General features: G+C 41.0%; 1 protein-coding gene across 4 annotated transcripts in view; it reads left to right on the top strand.

Annotated features, from left to right (window-relative positions):
* The window catches only part of Gm14569 (predicted gene 14569), a 91,449-nt gene that overhangs the window by 34,205 nt on the left and 31,670 nt on the right, over positions 1–25,574 (top strand). For all 4 annotated transcript variants that reach the window (XM_006541412.2, XM_030251182.1, XM_030251181.1 and 1 more), the window contains one exon: positions 8,754–8,903. In XM_006541412.2, coding sequence (XP_006541475.1) covers positions 8,754–8,903 — 150 coding nt within the window. The remainder of the gene's footprint in view (positions 1–8,753; positions 8,904–25,574) is intronic.

Below are 25,574 nucleotides of genomic sequence, written 5' to 3'. Positions count from 1 at the left end.
ACCATAATTATTTTGATAATGGACAGTTTACTCTTTTTTGTTGTTGTTGTTGGTTCTTTTTTGGAAAGTTTACTCTTTAAGTGTTAGCATGCCCACCCCCACGATTTTCTGTCTCTCTACAGAGATCTTCTACTTCCGGAACTTTGCCTAAAATCACAGGAAGTGGTGCCCTTGCAGCTTTGAGTGGATCTGGGGACCACTGTTCTTTCAGCAGTGAAATATGGGCCCCAGGCTCAAAACTTACTGAAGTAGTACCATGCCAATATGTGTAGCATGGTCAGCTAAGTCATGTAGGCAGGTTGTCTTAGTTAGGGGTTCTATTGCTGTGAACAGATACCATGACCATGCCAACTCTTATAAGAGGACAACATTTAATTGGGGCTGGCTTACAGTTCAGAGGTTCGTCCATTATCATCATGGTAGAAAACATGACAGTATCCAGGCAGACATGGTTCTGGCTAGAGAAGCAGCAGGAAGAAAAGAATGACACTGAGCCTGACTTGAGCATCTGAAACCTCAAAGATTGTCCCCAGTGACACACTTGCATCAAAAAAGCCACACCTACTCCAACAAGGGCACACCTCCAAATAATGCTGCTCCCTAGGGGCCTATGTCAGCCATTTTCATTCAAACCATCAGATTTTACTCCCTGGCCCACATTGGCTTGTAGCCATATCATAGTCCAACTTCAAAAGTCCCCGAATTCTACCACACTATCAGCACTGTTTAAAAGTCCAAAGTTTAAAATCTCTTCTGAGATCATGCAATTTCTTAACTGTAATCTCCTATAAAATCCAAAAAAGCAGACCATATACTTTCAATATATAATGGCACAGAATATACATCCCTGTTTCAAAATGTAGGGAAGAGAGTATATGGAGGAAATACTGGACCAAAGCAAGACTGAAAAACAGCTGTGCAGACTTCAAACTCTGCATCTCCATGTCTGATGTCAAAGCACTCTTCAGATCTCCAATTCCTTCAGCTTTGTTGACAGCAACACCCTTTTTTTTTTCTCTTGGGCTGGCTCCACTTCCTGTTAGCAGCTTTTCTCAGCAGGTATCTCATGACCCTGGCCTCTCCAACATCTCTGGATCTCCAAGACAATCCAGGCTTTGCCTTCACAGCTTCACACAATGGCCACTCTAGGCCTCCATGCAGGGACACCCTCACACATGCCTGGCCTTAGTGGTTTTCCCTAATCTAGGAGGGAGATTCTATAGCCCCTTTCTTGTATCCTTGACTCTAAAGCCAGAACCATGTGGCTGAAGCTATCAAATTCTGCTGCTAGCTGGAGATGGAATATGAACCCTTCTTTCAATTACATCTTCACCAGCTTTCTGTTTTAGATGGTTCCCTTCATTGCCTAAGCGTGGCTGTCTTGGCACTTGCTCAATAGACCAGGCTAGGCTTGAACTCAGACCTACTCTCCTCTGCCTTCTAAGTTCTGGCATCAAAGGTGTGCAGTACCATACCAGGCTCTAAGCCTTTCCTTAATTCCTTTTCATTTGTCTTTAATTCATTTTACAGATTGGAAGCTTAGCTGAGTGGTGTTTTGCCCAGAGGTCACCATTCCCTTTATCCCACTTAGAATGAGGCTTTTCTTTTAATCTGTTTACACTTTCTAGTGCCCCCTTTTCCTCTAACTGTACACTTTGTATTTTTCCTTGCCCAGCTTGCTCCTTTTCAGTATAGATCTGCATAAGACTGGCCTTCAATAGCCATGCAACACAGGCAATGCTAGGTTGTTTGGAAATGTCCTCTGCCAAAGCAGTCAATCCATAACTCTTCAACTTAGCCTCAGGCAGACTCTTTAGACAAGGGCAAAAAGCAGCCACACTCTTCACCAAAATATCAAAAGAATGATTTCTAAGCAACATACAAATATTCTTTTCTTCTGAAGCCTCTAAGGCAGGCTCCCCAGTTCAAATCATATCCAGTTCCACCGTCTTCCATGCTTCTGCTAGTGTGGCCCATTGAGCCCCAACTTAAAGAATTCAGGTGCTTTTCTTTTTTTCTTTTTCTTTTTTTTTTTACTGTTCTTAATTTTTTTTTCCATTTTTTATTAGGTATTTAACTCATTTACATTTCCAATGCTATACCAAAGTCCCCCATATCCACCCACCCCCACTCCCCTGCCCACCCACTCCCCCTTTTTGGCCCTGGTGTTCCCCTGTACTGGGGCATATAAAGTTTGCAAGTCCAATGGGCCTCTCTTTCCAGTGATGGCCGACTAGGCCATCTTTTGATATATATGCAGCTAGAGTCAAGAGCTCCGGGGTACTGGTTAGTTCATAATGTTGTTCCACCTATAGGGTTGCAGATCCCTTTAGCTCCTTGGCTACTTTCTCTAGCTCCTCCATTGGGAGCCCTATGATCCATCCATTAGCTGACTGTGAGCATCCACTTCTGTGTTTGCTAGGCCCCGGCATAGTCTCACAAGAGACAGCTACATCTGGGTCCTTTCGATAAAATCTTGCTAGTGTATGCAATGGTGTCAGCGTTTGGATGCTGATTATGGGGTGGATCCCTGGATATGGCAGTCTCTACATGGTCCATCCTTTCATCTCAGCTCCAAACTTTGGCTCTGTAACTCCTTCTATGGGTGTTTTGTTCCCAAATCTAAGGAGGGGCATAGTGTCCACACTTCAGTCTTCATTCTTCTTGAGTTTCATGTGTTTAACAAATTATATCTTATATCTTGGGTATCCTAGGTTTGGGGCTAATATCCACTTATCAGTGAATACATATTGTGTGAGTTTCTTTGTGAATGTGTTACCTCACTCAGGATGATGCCCTCCAGGTCCATCCATTTGGCTAGGAATTTCATAAATTCATTCTTTTTAATAGCTGAGTAGTACTCCATTGTGTAGATGTACCACATTTTCTGTATCCATTCCTCTGTTGAGGGGCATCTAGGTTCTTTCCAGCTTCTGGCTATTATAAATAAGGCTGCTATGAACATAGTGGAGCATGTGTCCTTCTTACCTGTTGGGGCATCTTCTGGATATATGCCCAGGAGAGGTATTGCTGGATCCTCCGGTAGTACTATGTCCAATTTTCTGAGGAACCGCCAGACTGATTTCCAGAGTGGTTGTACAAGCCTGCACTCCCACCAACAATGGAGGAGTGTTCCTCTTTCTCCACATCCACGCCAGCATCTGCTGTCACCTGAATTTTTGATCTTAGCCATTCTGACTGGTGTGAGGTGGAATCTCAGGGTATCCAACATATATAAAAAACTCAAGAAGGTGGACTTCAGAAAATCAAATAACCCCATTAAAAAATGGGGCTCAGAACTGAACAAAGAATTCTCACCTGAGGAATACCGAATGGCAGAGAAGCACTTGAAAAAATGTTCAACATCCTTAATCATCAGGGAAATGCAAATCAGGTGCTTTTCTAATCCAAAGTCCCAACACATTCTTCCAAATAAAGGTGTGGTCAGGATTATCACAGCAGTATCCCAGTCCTTGGAACTAACTGCTCTCATAGTAAGGATTTCTATTGCGATGAAGAGACACCATGACGAAACTCTTATAAAGAAAACCATTTAATTGGGACTGGCTTACAGTTTCAGAGGTATAGTCCATTTTCACACTGGTGGGAAGCATGACCACATGCAGGCAGACATGGTGCTGGAGAAGGAGCTGAGAGTTCTACATTCGCATTGGCAGACAACAGGAAGAGACAGTGAGCCACTGGGTCTGGCTTGAGCTTCTGAAACCTCAAAGCCTACCCTTAGTAAAACACTTCCTCCAATAAGGGCACATCTACCCCAACAAGGCCACACCTCCTAATAGTGCTGCTGCTTGTGGGCATATGGGGCCCATTTTCATTCAAAGTACCACACAGATCTATGCTTGAATTCTTATCCTGCAACTTACGGGGTGTAAGACCATGCTTTAGCTGTTTAACTTCTCTGAGCCTTCCTTTCCTCATCTACAATGTACAGTATTAATATCTCCCTCAAAATCTTGCTTATGAGGATTGAGTGAAGTCTTTCAAGGGGCTGGAGAGATAGCTCAGTGGTTAAGGGCACTAGATGCTCTTCCAGAGGACCCAGGTTCGATACCCAGCACCTCATGATAGCTTATAATCATCTGTAACTCCAGTTCCAGGGGACCTAATATCTTCTTCTGGCCTCCATTGGCACCAGGGACATGGTGCACAGACATACATACAGGCAAAATGCTTACACATACAAAATAAACATAAATGCATGCAGTAAATGTTTTTAAAAGATACTACTCAGGGCCACCGAACTAGAATATTGTTGATTTAGAAATGTGTTTCAGGTATGTTAACCTCAAAAATCCACAGGCTGACTATTGCCTGCTTTCTAAGATGCTTTAATTCTTTATAGCTGTCCAGACATTGCAGCACTATTATGGGCCCATTTTAATTTTGTATTTGGCACAAAGTAAGTTGGGTTTATTTCTGACACATGCTGGAGACTTCCTGTGACTGACTGCTTTATGCAGTGTGTGAAAACTCTGTTGGGTACTTTAATCTTGAAGGGTGGGGAAGAGAGCATGGAGGAAATGAGCAGAGGATGTGGCTCTGTGGCTGGGGGCCCCGGGGTCAGTGGATCGCTGTCTTCTTGCAGCACGTTAGGGACAAACCTATTCTCTACTGTCTGCTTTTCAGTCCCAAATAGCAGCACCAGCTTTTGCAGGCCTGGAGTTACACCCTTTGCTCCCTCATGGCCATGAAGTGTCACAGAATGTTTGCTATATTTGGAAAGAAGCAGCTTAGGTCTTGCTCTGTGTACTCTTTCCCTCCTCTTTTAAACCCAGCAACAGAGAAACTCGTGGAGCAGAGACATTCAGTTAAAAAACTAGAGTTAATTTGGGGGAAGATTGCCGGGAAATAGTTTAGGAGTTTTCTTTCTCATGATGAAGGGGATGGGGGAAATAAAACCAATAAAGCCAAATAAACCAATAAAACCAATAAAACCAAAGGCACGTTTTCTTAAATGACCAATGTAGGCCTATAGCACATACAATGGGCCCAATCGTTTAGGTCTTCCCCTGCAAAACATGGCCAGGGACAGCAGAGGGCGCTGTATTAGTTATTTTTCTATTGCTGTGATAAAGAGCGTGACAAAAAGCAATGTGGGGAGGAAAGAGTTTATTTCATCTTGTCCTTCCAAGTAAACAGTCTATCACTGAGAGAAGTCAGGGCAGGAACTCGGGGCAGGAATTGAAGCAGAGGGCACAGAGGAACAATTGGTTACTGGCTTGTTTTTCATGGTTTGTTCAGTTGGCTTTCTTACTCCACTCAGGCTCCCTTGCCCAGGGGTGGCACCACCCACAGTGGGCTGGGCTCTTCTCTATCAGTTAGCAATCAAGACAATTTCCTGCAGAGTTGTCTATAGGCAATCTGATGAAGCGTTTTCTTAATTGAGGTTTTTCTTTCCAGATAACTCTAACTTGTACTTTGGAGGGGTGGGGGGAATATCCTGCAGTGGTGGCACACCTTTAATCCCAGCACCAAAGAGGCAGAGGCAGGTCTCTATGAGCTCGAGGCCAGCTTAGTCTACAGCTTGAGTTCTAGGACAGCCGGGGCTACATAGAGAAAACTTGCCTTGAAAAAATTGAATGAAAGAAAAAAAAAGTCAACCAAGATATGTCATCAATAAGCAGATTAACCTTAGGGTAGAAAACTCCCTTTAATTGCCAAGATGACAGCACTAAATGAAAGTTAATTAATGGCAAGGGTCCCAGATGCCAGGCAGGGTGGCTGGCACTTCCCTGTTATATAAGCATTTAAGACAATGAGTCAGGAGGTCATAAATTCAAGACTTGCCTATTCTACATAGTGAATTTCAGGATACCCTGGGATATAGTTTGAAGCCTTGTTTCAAAACAGCACACATATCAATGCAAAGAACAAAATCAAACAAGCGTTCTGGTGTCCAGTGTTCCATAGAGCCTGGTGGAAGTATAGAATTGCCCAGTACCTGGGTGGAGTTTATATATATATATATATATATATATATATATATATATATATATATATATATTTGTGGGGTTATGTGCACATTAGTGCAGGAGTCACCAGAAGCCAGAGGTGTTAAGTCCCCTTGGAACAGGGGTTACAGACTGTTGTGAGCCACCTGATGTGGGTCCTCTGCAAGAGTAGTACATGTTCCTAATCAATGAGCCACCCTTCCAGGGCAAGATTCTTAGTGGATCAAAAAAGATATTCATAGCATCTACAGATTGGGAGGGAAGAAATTCAGGTATCTAAATGTGTCTAAAATACTAAGGTTGAACCAATTTTATTCACTTGGGACATTCATCTGTTGCTCTCTCTGATGTGTTAGGAACATGATTGCTTGATGAAGTTTTCTTTATTTGATTACAAACAGTAAAAATGTGATAGCATAATATTAGCACCTTCCTGTTGTTGAGTTCATCCTTTATAAAACCAACCCTGTGGAAAACACTTTTCTTACTGCACTCAGGTCCACTCTCCCTCTGAAGTTTTTTTAAGGAAGCAAATACATCATTGGCTCGGGTTGCTGCTTTTCAACTTCCTGAACATAGCCTTCAGCATGGGACCTATCTCCTTTCCTGGCACTTATTGCTGGCAAGGAAACAAAAGTGCATAGTGATTAAGAACACAAGCTATTGATTTGGCAAGAGCTTTCAAATACTTGCCTTATCTACTGGTAGAACTATGGCCAGTCACAACATCTCTCAAAAGTCATTTTCTCCACTTAGATAATGGATATGATACTTAGCAATAACTTTGTAAGGACTGTAGAGATTTATCACTGCCTGGTATATTATTAGTGAAGGTTATTTGTCATCATCACCATCATTATTATTAATTATTATTGCTGTTGTTGTTATTCCCAGGCTTAGGGATGGTTGATTGAAGTAATAGTTGATTTAGGCTTAGTTCCTAAGTTCCCCGTAAAGACTGGTAGCAACAAGGGAGCACTGGAGACCTTGGCCAGGAGTTTTCCAGGGGCAAAATCTTGGCAAACCTCCACTGTGTCCATTTTTCTTTGGCTAGTGTTTGGAGGCTATATGTAAAACCTTAGACAGAAGCAAGCCTTGTTAGCTTGAAAGAAAAAAGAACCATGCTTCATTAAGTATTATTGTAGGTCCAGTTCATATAACTGGATGTAGCAAACTGTAGATACCTATTCAATATTTGTTAAATATAAATCAAAGATTTCAATCCATATCAAGAGGACCATGGTCAGACAAATGTACCATGGTCATCAGTCTGAAATTCAATTAATCAACCCTCCACCCAAATGCACCACTTAAAAAACTCTTTTTATAAAGTTAAAGGTAGAACTAGAGATTTTAAAGTTTATTCATCACTCTGTAGACTAGGCTAGCCTCAAACTCAGAAATCCTCCTGTCTCTGCCTCCCAAGTGCTGGGAATAAAGGTGTGCGCCACCACTGCCCGGCTTCCTGCAGCTCTTAAATCTAATCCCTCTGCCTCTGAGTCATGGCGATTCTCCTGTTCTGCCCCCCTCTCTCATTTCCTTGCCCATGTATTCTAAGAGTCCTGCCTTTGTCTCCCTGCCCAGCCATTGGCTATATGGCAATTCTTTATTACCAATTGAAGCCAGCAGTGTGTGTGTGTGTGTGTGTGTGTGTGTGTGTGTGTGTGTGTGTGTGTGGTGGAACCCTCAGGTCTAGAAGTGGCTTTGGGAGCTAAATTAAGGCAAAGCATTAGAACAAATTCCTAAACATCCCCCCCAAATATATATGTATTCCACTCCCTGATGACTAAGCATTCAAATATATGAGCCAATGGACCCATTTGTGGAGCTGGCTTACAGTTTCAGAGGTTCAGTCCATAATCATCATGGTGTAGGGCATGGCATCATCAGGCAAGCTGCTGGAGGAGCGGAGAGTTCTACATCTTGATCCATAGGCAACAGAAGGAGACTTGATTTCACACTGGGCATAGTTTAGCATTTACGACCTCAAAGCCTGTCTCCACAGTGACACACGTTCTCCATCAAAGTTACATCTACTCCAACAAGGTCATACCTCCTAATAGTGCCTCTCGCCATGGGCTGAGCATTCAAGCACATGAGTCTATGAGGCTCAAACCTATTCAAATCACCACATTCCACTTCTTAGCCCCCTCAGGCTTGTAGCCAAAGCATATATCCAACTTCAAAAGTCATGGGTGCCATTCTTATTCAAAACACTACACAGTGTAGTTTAAACATTAATCTATGGAGGCTTCGTGAGCATTGTTCACATGTGTGCACACACACAAACATGCAATTGTGAGTGTGCACTCTTATGGAATGTTTATAGAAATCAGAGGACAAACTTACAACCTCAGATATTGATTCTATTGATTTTTACCTTTTAACCCCCTTTGTTTCATACAGGGTCTCTTTATTGTTTTTCTATTGTATACATCAGGCTACCTGACCTGCAAATTTCCAGGGATTCTCCTGTATCTGACCTCCATTTGCTATTAAAGCAGTGGTATTACTTCTGTAACTCATTGATTTTACATGAGTTATAGGGATTTGAACTTAGATCCATATCTCTGCATGGTGGGCACTTTTACCTACTGAGCCATCTCCCAGTCCTTACTAGCATTTATCATACTTAATTCTACATTTCATTATGATATATTTTATATATGTCATTTTTTTTCTTTTTAGCATCTTTCATCAGTTAAGGAACAAAAAGAATACCAGTACCTTGGGGAAAAACACCCATGTTTGAAACTCTTCCATTCTCTCTTTTAACAGATCAAATCTCAGCGCTCACAGAGACTCAGCATCAGCCCACTTATCCGTTCTGAGAAAGTCTGTGAGGAATTGGAAAAGTTCTTTGCCAGTGACAGGACAACTACTACCTTCAGAAGGAGGTCTTCACAGTGTTCATCAACACCAAGGATGGTGAATATTAGTTCTACTCTCAGGGATAGATATACTTTCTTGTTCTATGTTCTCTTGCCATATCTTAACTCCAGGGACAAACTAGAGTGGTACTTTGGAAAAGAAATTGCCATTCTTGGCTTTTGATTTGCATCATGGTTTAGATTTTCCATTCGGTTTTACAAACCAAATAATCACCAATTTAGCTCATAAATAGTAGAAGACATTGTTACAGAAATATATAATAGTTTGTGGATATGTTATCTTATGAAAATTAAAATAGAGCTTCTTTAACTGAAGCCAAACCATGTTCATTTTAAAATAAAAAAATCATAGCTTAGGCAATGTAATATTATTTCATAAGTTTTGAGCATTAATAAAAGGCAGTTGGCACACTAGTGGGCATTCATACATATATATTTTGTATGGTTAGATCTGCCAAATACTACCCATTAACAATTGGCAAAATAGTTGATTGTAATCATATTAACAGCTCTGTTGTCAAATTTGTGTTTACGTTAATTGGTTGTTGTGAACCTAGATGAATTTAGAATTTGGAGCCATTAGTACTGGGAACTAAGAGCAAACAGAAAATTACTTTATAATGAAAATAACTAGCAAGTCAGAACAATACTCTATTTTAATGCTAAATGATACTGCAGAGGCATCTGGGCTTGTAGCCAGTGACACTGCACTTGCCTGGCATTTGCAAGGCTTTGACTTCAAATCCCAGCACTGGAGAAAAAAAAAAAAGAGAGAGAGAGAAAAGATTGTACGAAGAAAAGCAGCTTTTGGCTACATATGCCAAAAAAATTAGGTTAGACCAAAATGAAAGCACAGACTGACAGTAAGTGGATGGAAAATCATTAATTTATGGAATTGGGTTATGACTATTTTCTGCCATGCACCACTACATCAGATGGATTGGGATGGGAGGTCTGAGTTGCTAGAAGGGTTGGATTAGATTACTTTTTATTTCTTTGTTTTATTATTTTTTCTATCTATTTAATTTATTTTTTAATTAGGTATTTTCTTCATTTACATTTCCAATGCTATCCCAAAAGTCCCCCAGACACCCCCCCACTCCCCTACACACCCACTCTCACTTCTTGGCATTGGCATTCCCCTGTACTGGGGCATATAAAGTTTGCGTGTCCAATGGGCCTCTCTTTCCAGTGATGGCTGACTAGGCCATCTTTTGATATATATGCAGCTAGAGTCAAGAGCTCCGGGGTACTGGTTAGTTCATAATGTTGTTCCACCTATAGGGTTGTAGACCCCTTTAGCTCCTTGGGTACTTTCTCTAGCTCCTCCATTGGGAGCCCTGTGATCCATCCAATAGGTGACTGTGAGCACCCACTTCTGTGTTTGCTAGGCTCCGGCATAGTCTCAAAAGAGACAGCTACATCTGGGTTCTTTCAGCAAAATCTTGCTAGTGTATGCAATGGTGTCAGCGTTTGGAGGCTGATTATGGGATGGATCTCTGGATATGGCAGTCTCTAGATGGTCCATCCTTTTGTCTCAGGTCCAAACTTTGTCTCTGTAACTCCTTCCATGGGTGTTTTGTTCCCAATTCTAAGAAGGGGCAAAGTGTCCACACTTTGGTCTTCGTTCTTCTTGAGTTTTATGTGTTTTGCAAATTGTATTTTGTATCTTGGGTATTATAAGTTTCTGGGCTAATATCCACTTATCAGTGAGTACATATTGTGTGAGTTCCTTTGTGATTGGATTACCTCACTCAGGATGATGCCCTCCAGGTCCATTTATTTGCCTAGGAATTTCATAAATTCATTCTTTTTAATAGCTGAGAAGTACTCCATTGTGTAAATGTACCACATTTTCTGTATCCATTCCTCTGTTGAGGGGCACCTGGGTTCTTTCCAGCTTCTGGCTATTATAAATAAGGCTGCTATGAACATGGTGGAGCATGTGTCCTTCTTACCGGTTGGGACATCTGGATATATGCCCAGGAGAGGTATTGCTGGATCCTCCGGTAGTACTATGTCCAATTTTCTGAGGAACCGACAGACTGATTTCCAGAGTGGTTGTACAAGCTTGCAATCCCACCAACAATGGAGGAGTGTTCCTCTTTCTCCACATCCTCGCCAGCATCTGCTGTCACCTGAATTTTTGATCTTAGCCATTCTGACTGGTGTGAGGTGGAATCTCAGGGTTGTTTTGATTTGCATTTCCCTGATGATTAAGGATGTTGAACATTTTTTCAGGTGCTTCTCTGCCATTCGGTATTCCTCAGATGAGAATTCTTTGTTCAGTTCTGAGCCCCTTTTTAAAATGGGGTTATTTGATTTTCTGGAGTCCACCTTCTTGAGTTCTTTACATATATTGGATATTAGTCCCCTATCTGATTTAGGATAGGTAAAGATCCTTTCCCAATCTGTTGGTGGTCTTTTTGTCTTATTGACAGTGTTTTTTGCCTTGCAGAAGCTTTGCAGTTTCATGACTGACCCCATTTTTTAATAGAGTATTTTGATTTTCTGGAGTCCACCTTCTTGAGTTCTTTATATATATTGGATATTAGTCCCCTATCTGCTTTAGAATTGGTAAAGATCCTTTCCAAATCTGTTGGTGCCCTTTTTGTTTTATTTTCCGTGTCTTTTGCCTTACAGAAGCTTTGTAATTTTATGAGGTCCCATTTGTCGATTCTCGATCTTACAGCACAAGCCATTGCTGTTCTATTCAGGAATTTTTCCCCTGTGCCAATATCTTCCAGGCTTTTCCCCACTTTCTCCTCTATAAGTTTCACTGTCTCTGGTTTTCCTTGATCTACTTAGATTTGACCTTAGTACAAGGAGCTAGGAATGGATCAATTTGCATTCTTCTACATGATAACCGCCAGTTGTTGCCAGCACCATTTGTTGAAAATGCTGTCTTTTTTCCACTTTTTTCCCTTGTCAAAGATCAAGTGACCATAGGTGTGTGGGATCATTTCTGGGTCTTCAATTCTATTCCATTGGTCTACTTGTCTGTCGATATATCAGTACCATGCAGTTTTGTTTTGTTTTGTTTTGTTTTTTTTAATCACAATTGTCCCGTAGTACAGCTTTAGGTCAGGCATGGTGATTCCACCAGAAGTTCTTTTATCCTTGAGAAGAGTTTTTGCTATCCTAGGTTTTTTGTTATTCCAGATGAATTTGCAGATTGCCCTTTCTAATTCATTGAAGCATTGAGTTGGAATTTTGATGGGGATTGCATTGAATCTGTAGATTGCTTTTGGCAAGATAGCCATTTTTACTATATTGATACTGCCAATCCATGAGCATGGGAGATCTTTCCATCTTCTGAGATCTTCTTTAATTTCTTTCTTCAGAGACTTGAAGTTCTTATCATATTGATCTTTCACTCCCTTAGTTAGAGTCATGCCAAGGTATTTTATATTATTTGTGACTATTGTGAAGGGTGTTGTTTTCCTAATTTCTTTCTCAGCCTGTTTATCCTTTGTGTAGAGAAAGGCCATTTGCTTGTTCAAGTTAATTTTATATCCAGCTACTTCACTGAAGCTGTTTATCAGGTTTAGGAGTTCTCTGGTGGAATTTTTAGGGTCACTTATATATACTATCATGTCATCTGCAAAAAGTGATATTTTGACTTCTTCCTTTCCAATTTGTAACCTTTTGATCTCCTTTTGTTGTCGAATTGCTCTGGCTAATACTTCAAGTACAATGTTGAATAGGTAGGCAGAGAGTGGACAGCCTTGTCTAGTCCCTGATTTTAGTGGGATTGCTTCCAGCTTCTCACCATTTACTTTGAAGTTGGCTACTGGTTTGCTGTAGATTGCTTTTATCATGTTTAGGTATGGGCCTCAAATTACTGATCTTTCCAAGACTTTTATCATGAATGGATGTTGGATTTTGTCAAATGCTTTCTCAGCATCTAACGAGATGATCATGTGGTTTTTGTCTTTGAGTTTGTTTATATAGTGGATTACATTGATGGGTTTCCATATATTAAACCATCCCTGCATCCCTGGAATGAAACTTACTTGGTCAGGATGGATGATTGTTTTGATGTGTTCTTGGATTTGGTTAGCGGGAATTTTTTTTTTTTTCCTCTTGATGAATAGTTTAGGTACTGTTATTTTCCTGCTTGCAAATAAGACTGACTATTCAGATATTTTCCTCCTCCTTTTCTTCACATGTCAGTTTAGGACTGTTCCCTAGGAATAATTGCTAAGATAGCATCCACCCCCAATCAAGGGCAGAAAACCTTTCGTAGGTCTTTTTTTTTTTTCCATTTTTTATTAGGTATTTAACTCATTTACATTTCCAATGCTATACCAAAAGTCCCCCATATCCACCCACCCCCACTCCCATGCCCACCCACTCCCCCTTTTTGGCCCTGGTGTTCCCCTGTACTGGGGCATATAAAGTTTGCAAGTCCAATGGGCCTCTCTTTCCAGTGATGGCCGACTAGGCCATCTTTTGATATATATGCAGCTAGAGTCAAGAGCTCCGGGGTACTGGTTAGTTCATAATGTTGTTCCACCTATAGGGTTGCAGATCCCTTTAGCTCCTTGGCTACTTTCTCTAGCTCCTCCATTGGGAGCCCTATGATCCATCCAATAGCTGACTGTGAGCATCCACTTCTGTGTTTGCTAGGCCCCGGCATAGTCTCACAAGAGACAGCTACATCTGGGTCCTTTCAATAAAATCTTGCTAGTGTATGCAATGGTGTCAGCGTTTGGATGCTGATTATGGGGTGGATCCCTGGATATGGCAGTCTCTACATGGTCCATCCTTTCATCTCAGCTCCAAACTTTGTCTCTGTAACTCCTTCCATGGGTGTTTTGTTCCCAAATCTAAGGAGGGGCATAGTGTCCACACTTCAGTCTTCATTCTTCTTGAGTTTCATGTGTTTAGTAAATTATATCTTATATCTTGGGTATCCTAGGTTTGGGGCTAATATCCACTTATCAGTGAATACATATTGTGTGAGTTTCTTTGTGAATGTGTTACCTCACTCAGGATGATGCCCTCCAGGTCCATCCATTTGGCTAGGAATTTCATAAATTCATTCTTTTTAATAGCTGAGTAGTACTCCATTGTGTAGATGTACCACATTTTCTGTATCCATTCCTCTGTTGAGGGGCATCTAGGTTCTTTCCAGCTTCTGGCTATTATAAATAAGGCTGCTATGAACATAGTGGAGCATGTGTCCTTCTTACCTGTTGGGGCATCTTCTGGATATATGCCCAGGAGAGGTATTGCTGGATCCTCCGGAAGTACTATGTCCAGTTTTCTGAGGCACCGCCAGACTGATTTCCAGAGTGGTTGTACAAGCCTGCAATCCTACCAACAATGGAAGGGTGTTCCTCTTTCTCCACATCCACGCCAGCATCTGCTGTCACCTGAATTTTTGATCTTAGCCATTCTGACTGGTGTGAGGTTGAATCTCAGGGTTGTTTTGATTTGCATTTCCCTGATGATTGAGGATGTTGAACATTTTTTCAAGTGCTTCTCTGCCATTCGGTATTCCTCAGGTGAGAATTCTTTGTTCAGTTCTGAGCCCCATTTTTTAATGGGGTTATTTGATTTTCTGAAGTCCACCTTCTTGAGTTCTTTATATATGTTGGATATTAGTCCCCTATCTGATTTAGGATAGGTAAAGATCCTTTCCCAATCTGTTGGTGGTCTTTTTGTCTTATTGACGGTGTCTTTTGCCTTGCAGAAACTTTGGAGTTTCATTAGGTCCCATTTGTCAATTCTCGATCTTACAGCACAAGCCATTGCTGTTCTGTTCAGGAATTTTTCCCCTGTGCCCATATCTTCAAGGCTTTTCCCCACTTTCTCCTCTATAAGTTTCAGTGTCTCTGGTTTTATGTGAAGTTCCTTGATCCACTTAGATTTGACCTTAGTACAAGGAGAAAAGTATGGATCGATTCGCATTCTTCTACATGATAACAACCAGTTGTGCCAGCACCAATTGTTGAAAATGCTGTCTTTCTTCCACTGGATGGTTTTAGCTCCCTTGTCGAAGATCAAGTGACCATAGGTGTGTGGGTTCATTTCTGGGTCTTCAATTCTATTCCATTGGTCTACTTGTCTGTCTCTATACCAGTACCATGCAGTTTTTATCACAATTGCTCTGTAGTAAAGCTTTAGGTCTGGCATGGTGATTCCACCAGAGGTTCTTTTATCCTTGAGAAGAGTTTTTGCTATCCTAGGTTTTTTGTTATTCCAGACAAATTTGCAAATTGCTCCTTCCAATTCGTTGAAGAATTGAGTTGGAATTTTGATGGGGATTGCATTGAATCTGTAGATTGCTTTTGGCAAGATAGCCATTTTTACAATGTTGATCCTGCCAATCCATGAGCATGGGAGATCTTTCCATCTTCTGAGATCTTCCTTAATTTCTTAATTCAGAGATTTGAAGTTTTTATCATACAGATCTTTCACTTCCTTAGTTAGAGTCACGCCAAGATATTTTATATTATTTGTGACTATTGAGAAGGGTGTTGTTTCCCTAATTTCTTTCTCAGCCTGTTTATTCTTTGTATAGAGAAAGGCCATTGACTTGTTTGAGTTTATTTTATATCCAGCTACTTCACCGAAGCTGTTTATCAGGTTTAGGAGTTCTCTGCTGGAATTTTTAGGGTCACTTATATATACTATCATATCATCTGCAAAAAGTGATATTTTGACTACCTCTTTTCCAATTTGTATCCCCTTGATCTCCTTTTGTTGTCGAATTGCTCTGGCTAATACTTCAAGTACTATGTTGAAAAGGTAGGGAGAAAGTTGGCAGCCTTGTCTAGTCCCTGATTTTAGTGGGATTGCTTCCAGCTTCTCTCCATTTACTTTGATGTTGGCTACTGGTTTGCTGTAGATTGCTTTTATCATGTTTAGGTATGGGCCTTGAATTCCTGATCTTTCCAAAACTTTTATCATGAATGGGTGTTGGATCTTGTCAAATGCTTTTTCTGCATCTAACGAGATGATCATGTGGTTTTTGTCTTTGAGTTTGTTTATATAATGGATTACATTGATGGATTTTCGTATATTAAACCATCCCTGCATCCCTGGAATAAAACCTACTTGGTCAGGATGGATGATTGCTTTAATGTGTTCTTGGATTCGGTTAGCGAGAATTTTATTGAGGATTTTTGCATCGATATTCATAAGAGAAATTGGTTTGAAGTTCTCTATCTTTGTTGGATCTTTCTGTGGTTTAGGTATCAGAGTAATAGTGGCTTCATAAAATGAGTTGGGTAGAGTACCTTCTACTTCTATTTTGTGAAATAGTTTGTGCAGAATTGGAATTAGATCTTCTTTGAAGGTCTGATAGAACTCTGCACTAAACCCATCTGGTCCTGGGCTTTTTTTGGTTGGGAGACTATTAATAACTGCTTCTATTTCTTTAGGTGATATGGGACTGTTTAGATGGTCAACTTGATCCTGATTCAACTTTGGTACCTGGTATCTGTCCAGAAATTTGTCCATTTCGTCCAGGTTTTCCAGTTTTGTTGAGTATAGCCTTTTGTAGAAGGATCTGATGGTGTTTTGGATTTCTTCAGGATCTGTTGTTATGTCTCCCTTTTCATTTCTGATTTTGTTAATTAGGATTTTGTCCCTGTGCCCTTTAGTGAGTCTAGCTAAGGGTTTATCTATCTTGTTGATTTTCTCAAAGAACCAACTCCTCGTTTGGTTAATTCTTTGAATAGTTCTTCTTGTTTCCACTTGGTTGATTTCACCCCTGAGTTTGATTATTTCCTGCCGTCTACTCCTCTTGGGTGAATTTGCTTCCTTTTTTTCTAGGGCTTTTAGATGTGTTGTCAAGCTGCTAGTATGTGCTGTCTCCCGTTTCTTCTTGGAGGCACTCAGAGCTATGAGCTTCCCTCTTAGAAATGCTTTCATTGTGTCCCATAGGTTTGGGTACGTTGTGGCTTCATTTTCATTAAACTCTAAAAAGTCTTTAATTTCTTTCTTTATTCCTTCCTTGACCAAGGTATCATTGAGAAGAGTGTTATTCAGTTTCCACGTGAATGTTGGCTTTCCATTATTTATGTTGTTATTGAAGACCAGTCTTAGGCCATGGTGGTCTGATAGGATACATGGGACAATTTCAATATTTTTGTATCTATTGAGGCCTGTTTTGTGACCAATTATATGGTCAATTTTGGAGAAGGTACCATGAGGTGCTGAGAAGAAGGTATATCCTTTTGTTTTAGGATAAAATGTTCTGTAGATATCTGTCAGGTCCATTTGTTTCATAACTTCTGTTAGTTTCACTGTGTCCCTGTTTAGTTTCTGTTTCCACGATCTGTCCTTTGAAGAAAGTGGTGTGTTGAAGTCTCCCACTATTATTGTGTGAGGTGCAATGTATGCTTTGAGCTTTACTAAAGTGTCTCTAATGAATGTGGCTGCCCTTGCATTTGGTGCGTAGATATTCAGAATTGAGAGTTCCTCTTGGAGGATTTTACCTTTGATGAGTATGAAGTGTCCCTCCTTGTCTTTTTTGATAACTTTGGGTTGGAAGTCGATTTTATCCGATATTAAAATGGCTACTCCAGCTTGTTTCTTCAGTCCATTTGCTTGGAAAATTGTTTTCCAGCCTTTCACTCTGAGGTAGTGTCTGTCTTTTTCCCTGAGATGGGTTTCCTGTAAGCAGCAGAATGTTGGGTCCTGTTTGTGTAGCCAGTCTGTTAGTCTATGTCTTTTTATTGGGGAATTGAGTCCATTGATATTAAGAGATATTAAGGAAAAGTAATTGTTGCTCCCTTTTATTTTTGTTGTTAGAGTTGGCATTCTGTTCTTGTGGCTGTCTTCTTTTTGGTTTGTTGAATGATTACTTTCTTGGTTGTTCTAGGGCGTGATTTCCGTCCTTGTATTGCTTCTTTTCTGTTATTATCCTTTGAAGGGCTGGATTCGTGGAAAGATATTGTGTGAATTTGGTTTTGTCGTGGAATACTTTGGTTTCTCCATCTATGGTAATTGAGAGTTTGGCCGGGTATAGTAGCCTGGGCTGGCATTTGTGTTCTCTTAGTGTCTGTATAACATCTGTCCAGGCTCTTCTGGCTTTCATAGTCTCTGGTGAAAAGTCTGGTGTAATTCTGATAGGCCTTCCTTTATATGTTACTTGACCTTTCTCCCTTACTGCTTTTAATATTCTATCTTTATTTAGTGCATTTGTTGTTCTGATTATTATGTGTCGGGAGGAATTTCTTTTCTGGTCCAGTCTATTTGGAGTTCTGTAGGCTTCTTGTATGATCATGGGCATCTCTTTTTTTATGTTTGGGAAGTTTTCTTCTATTATTTTGTTGAAGATATTAGCTGGCCCTTTAAGTTGAAAATCTTCATTCTCATCAATTCCTATTATCCGTAGGTTTGGTCTTCTCATTGTGTCCTGGATTACCTGGATGTTTTGAGTTAGGATCCTTTTGCATTTTGTATTTTCTTTGACTGTTGTGTCGATGTTCTCTATGGAATCTTCTGCACCTGAGATTCTCTCTTCCATTTCTTGTATTCTGTTGCTGATGCTGGCATCTATGGTTCCAGATCTCTTTCCTAGGGTTTCTATCTCCAGCGTTGCCTTGCTTTGGGTTTTCTTTATTGTGTCTACTTCCCCTTTTAGTTCTAGTATGGTTTTGTTCATTTCCATCACCTGTTTGGATGTGTTTTCCTGTTTTTCTTTAATGATTTCTACCTGTTTGGCTGTGTTTTCCTGCTTTTCTTTAAGGGCCTGTAACTCTTTAGCAGTGCTCTCCTGTAATTCTTTAAGTGACTTATGAAAGTCCTTCTTGATGTCCTCTATCATCATCATGAGAAATGTTTTTAAATCTGGGTCTAGATTTTCGGTTGTGTTGGGGTGCCCAGGACTAGGTGGGGTGGGAGTGCTGCGTTCTGATGATGGTGAGTGGTCTTGATTTCTGTTAGTAGGATTCTTACGTTTGCCTTTCGCCATCTGGTAATCTCTGAAGCTAGCTGTTTTAGTTGTCACTGTTAAGAGCTTGTTCTTCAGGTGACTCTGTTAGCCTCTATGAGCAGACCTGGAGGGTAGCACTCTCCTTAGTTTCAGTGGGCAGAGTATTCTCTGCAGGCAAGCTCTCTTCTTGCAAGGCAGGTACCCAGATATCTGGTGTTCGAACCAGACTCCTGGCAGAAGTTGTGTTCCACTCACTAGAGGTCTTAGGATCACGTGTGGAATCCTGTGTGGGCCCTTGCGGGTGTCAGGCGACTCAGCTGGCAAGGTAGCCCGGGGCTCGAGTGGAGTGGAAGGGGTTTGTGCCCTAGATCAAGCCCGGGTAGCCTGCTTCCCTATGTACCGCAGTCTCAAGTTCCACGCGATTGGATTGGGGCAGGCGCTGTGTTCCACTCACCAGAGGTCTTAGGGTCCCGTGGGGAGTCCCGTGTGGGCCCTTGCGGGTGTTGGGCAAGACTCTGCTGGCAAGGTAGCCCGGGGGTCGAGTCTCGAGTCGAGCGGAAGGGACTTGTACCCCAGATCAGGCCCGGGTAGCCTGCTTCCCTATGTACCGCAGTCTCAGGTTCCGCGCGATTGGATTGGGGCAGGCGCTTTGTTCCACTCACCAGAGGTCTTAGGGTCCCGTGGGGAGTCCCGTGTGGGCCCTTGCTGGTGTTGGGCAAGACTCTGCTGGCAAGGTAGCCCGGGGCTCGAGTCTCGAGTCCGGTTAGCGGGAATTTTATTGAGTATTTTTGCATCGCTATTCATAAGGGAAATTGGTGTGAAGTTCTCTAACTTTGTTGGGTCTTTCTGTGGTTTAGGTATCAGAGTAATTGCACCTTCATAGAATGAATTGGGTAGAGTGCCTTCTGCTTCTATTTTGTGGAATAGTTTGTGAACAATTGGAATTAGATCTTCTTTGAAGGACTGATAGAACTCTGCACTAAATCCATCTGGTCCTGGGCTCTTTTTGGTTGGGAGACCATTAATGACTGCTTCTATTTTGGGGGACGAAATGGGACTGTTTAGACCATTAATCTGACCCTGATTTAACTTTGGTACCTGGTATCTGTCTAGAAATTTGTCCATTTTGTCCAGGTTTTCTAGTTTTGTTGACTATAGCCTTTTGTAGAAGGATCTGATGGTGTTTTGGATTTCTTCAGGATCTGTTGTTATGTCTCCCTTTTCATTTCTGATTTTGTTAATTAGGATGCTTTCCCTGTGCCCTCTAGTGAGTCTGGCTAAGGGTTTATCTATCTTGTTGATTTTCTCAAAGTACCATCTCCTCCTTTGGTTGATTCCTTGAATAGTTCTTCTCATTTCCACTTGGTTGATTTCACCCCCCGAGTTTGATTATTTCTTGCTGTCTAGTCCTCTTGGGTGGATTTGTTTCCTTTTGTTCTAGAGCTTTTAGGTGTGTTGTCAAGCTGCTGATGTGTGCTCTCTCTAGTTTCTTTTTGGAGGCACTCAGAGCTATGAGTTTTCCTCCTAGAAATGCTTTCATTGTGTCCCATAAGTTTGGGTATGGTGTGGCTTCCTTCTCATTAAACTCTAAAAAGTCTTTAATTTCTTTCTTTATTCCTTCCTTGACCAAGGTATCATTGAGTATAGTGTTGTTCAATTTCCACGAGAATGTTGGCTTTCTATTAGTTATGTTGTTATTGAAGATCAGCCTTAGTCCATGGTGATCTGATAGGATGCATGGGACAATTTCAATATTTGTGTATCTGTTGAGGCCTGTTTTGTGACCAATTATATGGTCAGTTTTGGAGAGGGTACCATGAGGTTCTGAGAAGAAGGTATATCCTTTTGTTTTAGGATAAAATGTTCTGTAGATATCTGTTAAGTCCATTTGTTTCATAATTTCTGTTAGTTTCACTGTGTCCCTGTTTAGTTTCTGTTTCCACGATCTGTCCATTGGTGAAAGTGGTGTGTTGAAGTCTCCCACTTTTATTGTGTGAGGTGCAATGTGTGCTTTGAGCTTTACTAAAGTTTCTTTAATGAATGTGGCTGCCCTTGCATTTGGAGCATAAATATTCAGAATTGAGAGTTCCTCTTGGAAGATTTTACCTTTGATGAGTATGATGTGCCCCTCCTTGTCTTTTTTGATAACTTTGGGTTGGAAGTCGATTTTATTCAATATTAGAATGGCTACTCCAGCTTGTTTCTTCATACCATTTGCTTGGAAAATTGTTTTCTAGCCTTTCATTCTGAGTTAGTGTCTGTCTTTTTCCCTGAGATGAGTTTCCTGTAAGCAGGAAAATGTTGGGTCCTGTTTGTGTAGCCAGTCTGTTAGTCTATGTCTTTTTATTGGGGAATTGAGTCCATTGATATTAAGGAAAAGTAATTGTTACTTCCTATTATTTTTGTTGTTAGAGTTGGCATTCTGTTCTTGTGACTGTCTTCTTTTAGGTTTGTTGAAGGATTACTTTCTTGTTTTTTCTAGGGCGTAGTTTCTGTCCTTGTATTGTGTTTTTTTCTGTTATTATCCTTTGAAGGGCTGGATTTGTGGAAAGATATTGTGTGAATTTGGTTTTGTCATGGAATACTTTGGTTTCTCCATCTATGGTAATTGAAAGTTTGGCCAGGTATAGTAGCCTGGGTTGGCATTTGTGTTCTCTTAGTGTCTGTATAACATCTGTACAGGATCTTCTGGCTTTCATAGTCTCTGGTGAAAGTCTGGTGTAATTCTAATAGTCCTGACTTTATATGTTACTTGACCTTTTTCCCTTACTGCTTTTAATATTCTGTCTTCATTTAGTGTATTTGTTGTTCTGATTATTATGTGTCGAGAGGAATTTCTTTTCTGGTCCAGTCTATTTGGAGTTCTGTAGGCTTCCTGTATGTTCATGGGCATCTCTTTCTTTAGGTTTGGGAAGTTTTCTTCCATAATTTTGTTGAAGATACTTGCTGGCCCTTTAAGTTGAAAATCTTCATTCTCATCTACTCCTATTATCCGTAGGTTTGGTCTTCTTATTGTATCCTGGATTTCCTGCTCTAATATGCTCTAATCTATGGTTCCAGATTTCTTTCCTAGGGTTTCTATCTCCAGCGTTGCCTCACTTTGGGTTTTCTTTATTGTGTCTACTTCCCTTTTTAGGTCTTGTATGGTTTTGTTCATTTCCATCACCTGTTTGGTTGTGTTTTCCTGTTTTTCTTTAAGGACTTGTACCTCTTTAGCAGTGTTCTCCTGTATTTCTTTAAGTGAGTTATTAAAGTCCTTCTTGACGTCCTCTACCATCATCATGAGATATGCTTTTAAATCTGGGTCTAGCTTTTCGGGTGTCTTGGGGTGCCCTGGATTGGGTGAGGTGGGAGTGCTCTGTTCTGATGATGGTGAGTCGTCTTGGTTTCTGTTAGTAAGATTCTTACGTTTGCCTTTCGCCATCTGGTAATCTCTGGAGTTAGTTGTTATAGTTGTCTCTGGTTAGAGCTTGTTCCTCTCATGATTCTGTTAGCCTCTATCAGCAGACCACTCAGTGGTCAGAGCACTCTCTGCAGGCAAGCTCTCTTCTTGCAGGGAATGTACATAGATATTTGGCGTTCGGACCTGCCTCCTGGCAGAAGATGAAGGCCTGAAACAGGGCCTGTTCCAGAAGCTGTTAGCTTCTATAGTGCACACTCTCACCTGCACAGACTAGTCTCTGAGGTATCCGGGAACCAAGATCTTTTTTTTTTTTTTTTTTTTTTTTTTTTTGTGGGCAAATGTGGCGAACATGAAAGTAAGCTTACAAACCATATTAGAGTACAGTTCAGTGGAATTCCACCCACCCATCACCACTATCTCCATTCAGCACTTGTTTAGTTCTCCCAAATGGAAACCTAATACCTGTTAAGCAGTGACTCCCTCCTTATTTCTATCGTCTATCAACCTCTGATAACACTAATTGAATTTCTTTGCCCTTATTTTCCTATTTGATGTATTTCATATAAATAGAAGGAGTAATCTGAGGTCTTTACAGATAGCTTTTTTTCACTTAGGACATTGGTTTTGAAGATCACTCATGTTGCGGCATGTGTCAGGGCTTCATTCCTAGTTGTGACTGAATGTCTGTCCTTTGTAGGCATTATAATTTCCTTAGCCACTCATCTATTGGCTATTCATGTCTCAAAAGCAAAACACAGAACCTCAAATTGGACTGAGTTAAGTCAGGTTAATAGAGAGTAGTTACTGGGCTGTCAGGTATTACAGTGTAATTCCTAATTATTCCCAGATGTGAGTGTCTGTGCTCTTTTTGCCATGATCCCAGACCTATTAATTCACTATGGTGAATCCACTGGGCGCACTGTTGGCAGAAAAGGCAGCAGCATCAGCTTCTAAGGATCCAAATCTCATTGGCATCCAGTAGATTAGCTGGCCTGGGTGGATGATTCTTTAAGCAGATAGATGGCTCAGCCTACCCACTATGGCCCCTTACTCTCATCTCCAAATGTTTCCCCACAACCCATTTCCCATTGCTTTCTCACCGAAAAACAAGGGAATTAAGCAGAGTAGAAGAAAACATCCAGACAGGTCAGAGTAAACAATGACTAAATCTCTGTTTTGGAGCAATTTCCTTGCTCTTTCTTCTCTCAGCTGCTGCCCTCTACTGGCAAAAGAGGGGAATGCATGCCACCAATTACAGTCCCAAGTCCTTGCATTCTCAGAATCCTTTGGGACTGAGTTGAAAGCTTTCCCCAATGAGGGGAAACCTCAGTCAATAGCAAATATTATACCCTGTGCCAGCATATCTTAGCAGAAACCCCTCTTATTGAGAACAAGAGCTGCTGCTTCCTCTGGAAAAGATACTGTTGTGCCCTTTCTAGATGAAACAAGTGAGGTTCCGAGACGTGAAATGATTTGGACAAGGCCACAGAGCTGATCAGAGATAAATCTGGGACTTGAACCCGGGATCCTGTCCCAAATCCATAGCAGTTTTCATTGAACCATGTGACTGTTAGCAGTCCTATACATTTGAACAACTAGTGCTCAACAGTAGCAACAACATTGTTCATTAGCTAATACAATGGAGAGGCTGACAATTATCTCACCCCCAATATATTAAATATCATTTATGGGTTTTTTTTGTGTGAGAGGCACTGTGCTAAGCACTTCTAGTGCATCAACTTATTTAATCTTTGCAATAACACATCAAAGTCTCTGTCAATAATGAGGAGGTTAGGGAACATGAGTTAGTAAATGGTATAGCCAGAACCTCAAGTTAAGTGCTATCTAATTCCAAACTCCATGTGTTTGCATGTGTGTGTGTGTGCACATGATAAGGATTAAACCCAGAGCCTCATGTTCATAGAGCACATGCATTACCACTGGTCCTCATCTTCAGCCTCCATAGTACATATCCTGTTTTCTATTTGAGTTAAAGAATTGAAGCAGTTGAGTTAGGAGGGAGGATGCAGGCTACATAGAACTTCCACCTCCTAGGATGTTGAAGTTCCAAAAGTGCTGGTCTCGATAGCTTTTATGGAACAAGGAATTGAGTGAAGCAGGAGCTGAAGGGACACCATCAGAAATGGGGATGTACACTTCTTTGACACACCCAAAGAGGGAAAACCTCAGTCAATAGCAAATATTATACCCTGTGCCAGCATATCTTAGCAAAAACCCCTCTTATTGAGAACAAGAGCTGCTGCTTCCTCTGGAGACATTACAAAGGCAATGTGCTTTACATTGTTGGCTCACATAGATCCAGGCTCTCATCTTCAGTGTCAGACCCTCCTGGACAGCTGCAGAATATATTTTCCCCAAAGTACCAACTTTCCCCAAAAATATTGGATGAAACCTGGGCTTAATAGTCTGTAGGTTTCTCATTTTTTAAGGGTTGGCCCTCACCAAGTAACCTAGGCTGGCCATGCACTCTAAATCTCCTGCTTCAACCTCTCAGTTGCTAGGCTCATAGACTGTCCCTGAGCATGGCTACTACTCTCTTAACACAAGACAGGATTTCCTTTGCCCTGAGAAGCCAAACAAATTTCTATCTGTTTAATCACAAAAATGTGAGGAGAAAGACCAGTGACCTAAATCACCATGGGCAAATTAATTAAAGTAAGCAAGCTTTGTGTGTGCGTGCATGCATGCGTGTGTGTGTGTGTGGGGGGGGTATGTATGGGCTGTTTCCCTCTAAAGTGGGGTTCAAGAGGTCAGCATTGGATATGAGGAAGACAAGAGCTTTGATAGCTCAATGGTTGGGGGTTCCAAATTGGGGATTTGGTGGGCAAAATAGTTTGGGTTACAGGAGCAGAACAGAAACATAACAAGTGAGAATTAATGACCTCCTGACACAAAGACAAGGTTGCAAGGTGGTCCTAGCAAGGTAGTCATAACAACAGGTAGTTATAAAAACCCTTTAAAAGAAATGTAGGGTTGCAAGATGGTTTTGAAACAAAGACATGATTGGCATCCCTGGAACAGACAGGACAGAACAATTTGCAGTTAAGGTTACAGATGGGGCACAGCCAAGTTCTTGAGAAACAGAGGTTTAATCATAAACAGGAGTGGACCTATTTTGTCTTTAGTATGAGATGTTTTTTAAGCCTAAGTTGGAGGCAAGCTGGTTCTTCATATCCCTTTACCAGTATCTTCTTATCAACTGCAAAGAAAGAGAGGGAAGCTCAACACATGGGGAAAAGGATGCAGTCACTAAAAGGATGCCCTAATGGTGATTATTGACTGAGCTGCTTCCAGCTGGGTCTAGATACCTCTCAAGAGGGAAAAATAGAACTGAAATGTGTTTTAATTTTCAAAAGATCCTCCATTAATCTAGTTACTAGCAAAAGAGT

This window comes from Mus musculus, chromosome X (genome assembly GCF_000001635.26).
Source record: "Mus musculus strain C57BL/6J chromosome X, GRCm38.p6 C57BL/6J".
Lineage (NCBI taxonomy): Eukaryota > Metazoa > Chordata > Mammalia > Rodentia > Muridae > Mus > Mus musculus.
Note: the sequence above shows the minus strand (reverse complement) of the source record. Positions and strands in the feature narration are given on the sequence as shown.